The 9903-nt window shown below is 41.9% G+C and overlaps 1 protein-coding gene across 2 annotated transcripts in view; it reads left to right on the top strand.

Annotated features, from left to right (window-relative positions):
* The first annotated feature begins 780 nt into the window (after nt 1-780).
* The window catches only part of SWT1 (SWT1 RNA endoribonuclease homolog), a 30672-nt gene continuing 21549 nt past the window's right edge, over nt 781-9903 (top strand). The window contains exons 1-6 of one of the 2 annotated variants that reach the window (XM_081194380.1): nt 781-962; nt 1933-2020; nt 2649-2723; nt 3114-3172; nt 6304-6988; nt 9290-9355. In XM_081194380.1, coding sequence (XP_081050506.1) covers nt 1964-2020; nt 2649-2723; nt 3114-3172; nt 6304-6988; nt 9290-9355 — 942 coding nt within the window. In that variant the 5' untranslated portion in view covers nt 781-962; nt 1933-1963. Of the gene's footprint in view, nt 963-1932; nt 2021-2648; nt 2724-3113; nt 3173-5659; nt 5739-6303; nt 6989-9289; nt 9356-9903 lie in introns of those variants that run through there. The other variant, XM_081194379.1, reaches the window with a different exon arrangement.

Here is a 9903-nt window from a genome sequence, read left to right as displayed (position 1 = left end):
GGGAGGTGCCGCTTCGGAGCGAGGTTGGTGCAACCTAGGCAGAGAAAGACGACTGCCTCGTGTCTGAAAACGTGCACAGACGTTTCACTTCGCTAAAGCAAGAAGTTTTGCCCGCTTGCAGGTCAAGACTTCCTGCCTGGTTATTATTATTTCTCTCTCTCTCCCTCCGGTTAGAGGGGCGAAGGAGAAAAATGCCAACAGGCAAAGCCACAACTTCACCCAACTGTGAGTTGGCAAGGAGCGCGTTGTCGCCCCCCACTCCCCCTCCCCAAAAATGAAGCAAAGAGGGAATTTTATGCTCTTAACTCAGCTTTTCTCAACGTTGGGGAGCGTTAGAGGTTGCTGGACTACAACTCCCATCAACCCTAGTGAGGAGGGCCGGCACTCAGGGATGATGGGAGCTGTAATCCCAACAACGTGTGGGGTCCCAGTGACGACTAGCTGTATCGTGTGTATTAGTATTAGTATTAAACTGCAACAGGTTTCCTCCACCTCGGGCCTCTGGATGTTTTGGACCTACAACTCCCATGATCCCTAGCTAGCAGGACCAGTGGTCAGGGATGCTGGGAATTGTAGTCCCTAAACATCTGGCGGGCTGAGGTTGAGGAAGCCTGAACTACAGCTCCCATTGTCCCTAACCACTGGTCTTGAAGGTAGGAATGCTGGGAGTTGTAGTCCAACAATAACTGGGGACCCAAGCTTAAGAGAGGCAGGACTACATCTCTATGGCGCAGGCGAACCGGGAAAACTACAATACCCAGCATGCTTTGCAGCCAATTGCCCCCTAGTTTTGTTTTTTAAAGAAAGCAAAAGCAACAAGAACGCCGGGCTGTTCATTGTGATGCTGTTCGTTGTGATGCGACGAAAGGAGAAGGGGCCGAGTGTGAAGAGAGAGGGCAAACCGTTCTAAGCCTCGGATCTGAGGTCGTTTACTAGAAAATAAACTCTTGGGGAGGAAGGAGGTCAGTGCCTGGGATTCTGAAGGAAGGTTGGTTTTGCTGTTTAACACTGGGGGAACTTCCTTTCCTCTTGAGGAAGTGCTGTTTGGAGTTCACAGTTGGGCACTAAGCCCATAAAGGTACTGGCCAGCTGTGGATTTGGGTGTTTTCTTTACTTTTCTCGCATTCATAGATCAGTGGTTTTCAAACAGTGTGGCGTGTGGGAAAGATTCAAAGACAATCAAAGAAATATTTAAACATTTCATTGATGTATAGTGTATGCAGTGCTTTTTTTTCTTTAGAAAAATGTTTAGGGGTCCTCATTTTGACTCAAGAAAATCACCATTTTATAGTATAAATCGGGGGAAATAAATGCAGTTAATGGACAAAAGTACAAATAGAATAAAGTGTTTAGTGGTATGCGTCTCCCCAGAAAAAACCACACACACTATACATCACTGAAATGTATGTATGTATGTATGTATGTATATGTATATATGTTATTTGCAGAATAGGGATAGACAGCTTTTCAAAATGTTTTGATGAGTTTGTTTGCCTCAAATTAGTCCCAGTATAAATGAGATTACATGGCAAAAGCAAACTCACACCTCTCATTGAGTTTGTGTACATACTTAAGGTACATACGGAAGAGGCTTGTTTATAATTAGGGAATGATTCATGTTCTTACATGGCAGCATTGTTTTATACTTTCTGGATGCCCCATGATCATGCTATAAAGTAGTTGCGTTCTGTGTTATAAATCAAGCACTGCCATGAATTGCTTCTTTTTGTTTTCCAATGTATTTCTTATCAATAAAAAATCCAATGTGGCACAAGCAAATTTTAATTCTGAAAGTGTCGCCCAGAGAAAACCCCAGACTCCAGAAACAAGGGGAAATAAAACCCTGGCCTCATCTACTAGCCAAAGCAACAAGAGGGGGGAAATGTAAAATGCATTTGGAAATAAGGCTATATTGCCTTTCTCTCTTTTTAGATTTTGAAACTTGAACATTTGAAACTTGAACATGTACAAAAAACGCAAAAAGAAATCCAGCAAAAAGGAGGATATTTCAGATACCAAGGTAGGAAAGTCTGTGGAGATGCTAATGTGGAGTGGAAATAAGTTTGTATTCACATAATGGCCTTTTTTGCACAAAATGGTAAGCTAGAGTATTGGCTTTGTTTATCTCTGTTTTAGTTCAGTGCAGAATAGCAGCTAAGCAAGATATGACTTAGTGTGTCCTTCAAACTGGGGATATGGTTAAGGTCTCTCCTGCTTAATCACAATCTGTTGTTGAGGTTTGTATGGCTGTGTGTGAGAGACAAGGAAGGAAAAGAAGCACCGTATTTCCTAGCTGAACTTAATTTTTTTGGCTCCAATTCTTGTCCACCCTACGTATTTCCAGGAGTCGGTTGGTGGAAAAACAAGACCTGTAGGAGGATGTATACCCTCTTGATGTGCATAATTAATTCAGTATGTGTGTTTATGGGGTGTCTTAAGAGAAGTGTCCTTTCAAAACATCATTAATTCAGTGTATATGTGTGTGATTGAGAAAGAGAGATCTTAAACCCAAAAAGAAAAGGTTAAATCATAGTTACATAAAACAATGCAAATTTGTCACTGCATCTTTCTGTTTGTTCGCGTAGACAAGGTAGATTTCCAGGGGGGGCTCAGTATTATTATTTTTTCTATTTCATTTTGTGTTTTAGCATTCTTATTCCAAGACTTCCAGTGAAAAGCGATCGCACCAATCATCTAGCTCATCTTCACATAGAAGTGAAAAGATGAGACTTAGAGATTTGAAGAAGAAAGCATTACAATCACTTTTATTAGAGTGGTGTACTAGAAGTTTGTCTGTTGCCTTTAGATTTGCTTAAATTATCCTTGGCTTAAGTATTTCAATTGCTCTGACTATAGACTCTGTTCAGCTGTATTTATAATGTTAAATATAAGCTGGGTTGATGCATGCTTTAATTTAACCCTGATAACTTAATATATTTCTTTAATCAGAAAATGCCCATGCACTGTAGCTGCTGTGCTACCTTGTGAAAGTCTGGGACACTGCTCTGTATTTAATTGGAGGCTAATTACCAACCTGAGCTTCTTTTGGAGGAAGGGCGGGATATCAATTTAATGTATAAATAATAATGTAGACTTTTTTTTAACTCTTTCAGAGTCACGAAAAGGCAGAAACTAGGAGTCATCATGCCAAAGAGCAGCCAACGAGTAAAGGGTAAATTGTTACTTGGAATTAAAGGCACTCATTTAAAAATATTTATGCTTATTCTGAAAAAAATATTTGCCATTTCTTGTGGATTCATAGTGCAATCCGAAGAAAGCCCCATTAAGTTCAGTGGGACTTATTCTCAGATACGTTTTTATTGAACTGCAGCTTCAGAAAGTAAATTAGTCTGTGTGGGTGGTGGGGAACAACACTGTGTGAAATCTGTTCATTCATTTGAGGTCTTGGTAAATTAAAAATGAAAGCATATTGTCTGGCTTTTCACCAATTAAATTTATGCCCTGTATTGCTAAAGGCAGCTTTAAAAAAAGATAAAACATATTAACATCAAATTTAAAGATTATTTTAAAAGCTGCCACTCAGTCTAGAGAATGGAAAACACTCTACAGTAATTGCATATTATGACAATGTTTAGGTTTAAGCTTTTATTTTTGAAACTATTGTAAAATACAAAACTATAGTGCTTTCCACCAGCTGTTATTCTTTCACCATGATTTAAATGTCCCAAGTGGTTAATATTGGAAGAACTGAGATATAACTACCTGGCTCACAATCCCAGCAGGACTTAAATTTCTGCATGGGCAGCTTATCCATATTTTCTACACATAGACTCTAATCTGCAATGGCCTTGTCCTTTGCAGCTCATTCAGTAATAATGCATTGGTGTTACTATGGCTGAAAGTGACACTTCTCATATGACCATAGGAATTGCCAGGTACAGATATAACATATTAGTCTTTGAAGTTCTGGTTTGTTTTTATAATACAGTGGTACCTCACGTTAACAACTTAATTCGTTCTGGAGCTCTGTTCTTAACCTGAAACTGTTCTTAACCTGAAGCACCACTTTAGCTAATGGGGCCTCCCGCTGCTGCTGCGCCGCCACGGTCCGATTTCTGTTCTCATCCTGAAGCAAAGTTCTTAACCCGAGGTACTATTTCTGGGTTAGCATACTCTGTAACCTGAAGCGTATGTAACCCGAGGCACCACTGTAGTTGAGACAATATTCAACTAACACATATCATTCCAAAAAAAAAATTCTCCTCCAGGCTCCAGATTAGTCAATCTTGTTCCTTCCGTGCTGTACCACAGCTGAACCAATTAGAGGGAATGCTTTACGGTATAATATTGGGTCAATTATTAGTGCAGGGAAATGCTAAGCAATTTCAGAACAGCAAGTGAAGAACCAGTTCCTTCTATTCAGTGCTTTTTTTCTGGGGGGTACACAGGGGTACGCATACCCCTAAGGATTTTGTGAATCTTTGTACTTTTTTCCATTTACTGTTTTTATTTCCCCCCGATTTGAACTATAAAATGGTGATTTTCTTGAGTCAAAATGAGAATATCCCTAAACACATTTTTAAAGGGGGGAAAAGCACTGCTTCTATGTCACTACCATTTTGATGGGTTTTTTCCATTAGTTTTATAAAAGACTAAATGCGTAGTTTGTTGCAGAGGAGCTTGTTGATGAAAGGAGGGCACCTTTTTCTGTATGACACTTCCTGTGTCACCCTCATGCTCTTAAGAGCCCTACTTCAAAGCGCCTCTTCCAAGAGAAGTTCTATGGGTGACAGCTGATGAAGTTGGGTGCTGAAATAAAAAAATTAAAGTCATATATGTAATAAATGTTCATAAATGTACCAAGCAAACTCGTACATAAATATATAAACCATCTGTCTGAAGCAGCACAGGAAAACAGCCCTGAAACCATTTTGACTCCCGAACTGACCAAATGTTTTCTCTGCAAGGTTGAAGGAAAATGGAAAAGCCTCCACTGTATATGGGAGTTAATGGATGTGAAGCAAGGTTTAATTAGTTTAGTTGCAAATTGATAACTACTAAATAGCTTCCATAAGCCTGTTTATCAGTCTTTCAGTTCATCAGGAAACCTCTTTCTGTGCATCCTTTTTGTATTAATTGTTATTGCTTAATTTCTAGTATAATATTGGGGGGTGTATTTTAACCATGGAATGTTCATTTAAAGTTAGGCTTTTAAGCTTCTAAGTGTGAAGTTAAACTTTGCATTTTAATCCTGTTATCCTTATCTTTCTTTGTTCCTGTTAGAATAATGGCAGCTCTTGTCTTCAATCTGCCATAACAGTTTCTTGCTTGTATCCAGTGTGCCCCTAAGTAATTATCCCATCAGTGCAAGGATTTCTTCTTGTGAAAGGGATTTTTCTCATCTCCCTTTGCCCCACAAACTTCCTCAGAACAGATTTGGAAGAGGGGGGAAGTCCCATCGCAGAAGCAGAAATCCTTTCACTGATGAGACTTATGGCTGCAGTGGATCTTAACTGATGCTTATGTCAGCAATTAATCATTTTTTAGTTTGATTTATGACTCGCATGCCTCAAAACCTCAGTGAAGGTGTTAAATGGCTAAATTAGTCTGGGCTGATGGCAGCGGCGGAGCGTATACCCACACTGCCCAGGGCGGGCGCACCCTGGCTCCTTCCACCTCACCGCCAAGGAGGACTGCTCTCTGCTGCTGGGCCAGAAGTGACCTGGTGGCAGAGCTACTGCTTCCGCCGGGCGCAAGTTGCGCCGCAGCCAAGGAGGGTGGGCGGCAGCGCTGCCGTCCACTCACCTCCTCTCCTCCCCTGGGTCAGGCTTGACCCGGGGGCGGAGCTGTTCCCGGCACAAGCGCCACAGCGAAGGCACAGCTCCTTCCGATGAAGGAGCCTGCTTTGAGGGCGCAAAATTGCTCCCGGAGCCACAGCACCCTCCACACTATGCCTTTGGATGATGGAGCTAAACGTCTGATTGCAGATCTTCATCTGCTTTGCAATGATCTTCCTCATCACATTAAAAACTGTCTGTATTTACTGCTTGAAATGGATGGGGATGCCCATAGTTATTCGTGGCTGCTGTTTGTTTTGCTCAGAATTAAAGGTGGAGAAGGATCAGCTTCTCTACTTTAACCTGGTGTAAAAATAAGTTTAAACTTTTTATATTGTCTGCCACATTTTCTAGTACACAAGTAATAATCTAATTCTCTTTCAACATTTTTCCACTGAGCTAAACCTTGAGTTTGTTCTGTAAGAACGTCACTGTTTCTGTATGAAACTTCCACTGTCAAATTTCTTCGTACAGTAATAGTTTTCTCTTGCTGATCCTTCCATAGGTCAGATGATAGTGCTGGATACACGAAAAGAAAAAAGAGTCTGGATCTCAAAGATACTACTAAAGTTATTGAAAAAGAGGCTTCCAAAGATACCCATCTTGTCTGTGGTACTATAAGGCCTATTGAAGAGCGTCAAAAGGTCACTATGCATTTTAAAAATACAGCTGAACGTGGAGGAAAGACAAGCAGTTTGGATTCTGCAGCAGCCTTCCCTCGTAAGGAGGGCTCAAGCAAAGAGATGTGCAGTGATCCTGATGTGAAAAGAGGGAAAAGGGAATTGCAGGATTTGAGGATTCTTAACAGCCGAAAGAAGAAAAAGAAGGCTGAGGCGGAATGTGCCAAATTAAAAGAAGCTGTAAAACGTGTGCTGGAGTTCAAGGAAACTTCACAGAACACTTCAAAAAAGTCACATCCCACCTTTTCATCCTTTAGCTTATCAGGTACTAAAGTACCGTCTTGGCAATCCTCTGTGCACACTCCTGAAGGAGCCAAACATGCTTCATTAGAACTACCTCGCAAAACTGACAAAGGAGTGAAACGTGCACCCTTGCACCACTTGCGTGAACTATATCACCAGAGAGAATATAAACAGAAAGAACAATTTCATCAGGAATCCCACAAGAATATTGGTAATGCAAGGACCCAAGGGGATAGATTTGAACCTGCAGCATTTCAGATGAGTCAGGTAAAGCTGTTAAAAGTTTGCTATGATAATTGAGGTGGTAGTTTTTCGTTGTGCAGCAACAGTAGTGGCTTTTATAACTTCCCCAGCAAATAGCTTATTTAATTTAGACACTGGAATGATTCTGAGATAACTCTTAAACCATATTTTAGCATTATAAGAGTGAGCCCCTTGAATTTGCACCTCCCTCCTTCTCCTATCTCATTCAGAGCTGCCATAAACAAGGGTTCAGATGCTTTTGCTTTTGCTTAATCACAACTTGCTATGCCATCCAAACCTGTGCATATGGCCATTCAAACCATAGCTTATGAAGTGGGTTTGATTCCACGAACTGTAATTAAGATTATGTGCAGTTTAGGGTTTGGACAGAACCCTAAACTCGGATTTAAATCACAACTGAAGCAAAAGCTTTGATCGCATCTGAAAACAGTCATTGCCATCAATGTATGTGGTGTGTTACTTCACTTCATAAACAAAAAAGGTAGCTCTTGATCAGGGGTCAGCAAGGTTTACTGGCCATGGGCTGGATCACTCCCACAGAGATCGTCCATGGGTCGGACTGGCGCAGTGCAACGCCGGAAATCATGTCTGCAGCACCGGAAATCGCTTCTGCACATGCCCAGATGCTGAAAATCGCACCTGTGCAGAAGTGATTTTCGGTGTCTGGACATGCGCAGACACGATTTCTGGTATATGCACATGCGCAGACGTGATTTCCGGGGCCGCTTGGCAAGTTCCCGCGCTGCGCTGTGCCGGTTTAGCGCAGCGTGCGGGGGACTCACCGGGTGGCTCGGTTCGGGGGCAGCTCGTGGGCCAGTAAAACGGTCTTCATGGGCTGCATGTTGTTGACCCCTGCTCTTGATAGACCCTGAAGGATCTTAAATCTTACAGTGTTAAAAACAATAGTATCAAAGGATGATTGTGGAAATTGCATGTACTTGTGCATTGCTGTAGTCGGGGAATGAGAATTAAATCAGTTAACCCAAAGACCTGTCAGAAAAGGTGAACTTTGAGGATATAGACTGTGGGCTACTCCAGATACCAAGAAGTAATCAGTGTGCAGAACATGCAATCAAAGTGATGTAGGAACCTTACGATGCTTGCAGCAGAAACAAAGGCAAACTGCAACCTCAATTTATTTTAAGCAGTAAGAAGTGATGTACAATGTACAAAACATTGTACAAGTATTAGAAAATTTGCAAGCTCTATTTTCCAGTGTTGTAATACATGTTATGCTTATTACCTAATACATTATACAGTTACATATACAAAAATCAGATTATTGATATTTGGGGTGACCTTTTTTCAAAAGATTTGGAAATGACAGTTCATTCCTTTGCTTTTAGGCAAAGGTTCGTCTAACAGCTTCAGGAACATGAGGCTGTAAAATAGTTATAACGCTAGGGTTGATCCTTACTAGACCATTCTATGAAGATCACTTTGAATTCTAAGGGCCTCCTCATGGCATTTGCTTGCTGGATTTGCTCTCACCTTACAACCACGCCTCCCTGGAGCTTCTCTACATTTGACTCACAATCTACAATTGTATTGTCAGGTGCTGTCAGCTCCTGCCCTCTGTGCCAAGGACATTCTATCTTCTCATGTGCCAGTACAGTTTTAGGCCCCCATCAAGGGGTCACAAATTTATAATCTTATGACTGTGGCACCTGTCACATAACCTTTTGGGGATATGCGCTCTTCCACCTCCTGGTTTGCTAGCTTGTTACTCTACTGTGTCTGTGACTGTACCATGAAGAAGAGCCAATTGCTCACATGCAGCCATAGTCCTTCGAGTGGGACATCTCTGCAGCCACAAAACTTACCCTTCTTTCTCACTGCAGCCTAGCTCGTAGTTTGCACTTGCAGTCTCTCTAACTGAGGAGAGGGTCTTGGCCTTGACCCTGAGGAAGGGTTCGCTGCTCGGGGGCAGGGGCCACAGGCTCAGCTAAACCCAAGAAGTTTCTTAAATAGTGTTCTGCATAGACAAATTCAGTGTATGTTGCTGCTCAGATAACCACTCAAAGAACTGTGGTTACAAGGAAGCAAGCTGTTCATGTCTAAGCCTCGGGGAATTTTCTTTAGCCTTTTTTGTGTTCTCTAGAAACTGTGTGTGCGTGTGCATGTGTGCACACATCCGTTGTGGTGTATGGCCGTCTTGCACTCATTCGCTTCTCCTCCCCTCTTGAAATCACTTCCATCTCCCAATAAACTTCCAACCCTGCCAATAATATTTACTCGGGCTTTCTCTCAGTGCAAAGCTTTTGATACAGTACAGATACCTGAAGTGATTAATTTCTGTTACAGAGCTCTGAAGCCTCGTGCCACTCTTCTTCCTGTGAAGCTACTGAAAGTACTGACACAGACCATGAGGTTAGTGGCTATGTAACCTAGCAGGTGCACTTTAGCATTCCCTAGCTGCGATTCTTGCACCACACACATTGCCTTTTGCTTTACGATTGGCTCCATAACTTGTCAAGAAGCACAAGCAGGTCTGTGCTATATAATAATTACAAAGCTCAGTCGGTAGAGCATGGTACTCTTAATCTTAGGGTTGTGAGTTCATGCCTCATGTTGGGCAAAAAGATTCCTGTATTGCAGGGGGTTGGACTACATGACCCTCGTGGTCCCTTCCAACTTTACAATTCTATGCTTCACTCTCTAAGCATGAATCCTCATGCAGCCAAAATGGCCCCATCCAAAAATGCAGGGTCATCAGACTTGGGGAAACCCCATGTTAAAAAAAAAAGTCCCGGGAACAACAATAACCAAGAGAAGGAACCCAAACATAGCCCTCAAGGACTGAGCATTCTCAGTAGCCAAAGAATATGCAAGAAGGTGTAATTCTAGGAGTGGGGTGTGAGCCTTAGTTGGTGCCCAGTGACATGAACTCCCAGTGCCAGCCTTGATTTCAAGTTTAT

The sequence above is a fragment of the Podarcis bocagei genome (genome assembly GCF_964188305.1).
Source record: "Podarcis bocagei genome assembly, chromosome: 5".
Taxonomy (NCBI): Eukaryota; Metazoa; Chordata; class Lepidosauria; order Squamata; family Lacertidae; genus Podarcis; species Podarcis bocagei.
Note: the sequence above shows the minus strand (reverse complement) of the source record. Positions and strands in the feature narration are given on the sequence as shown.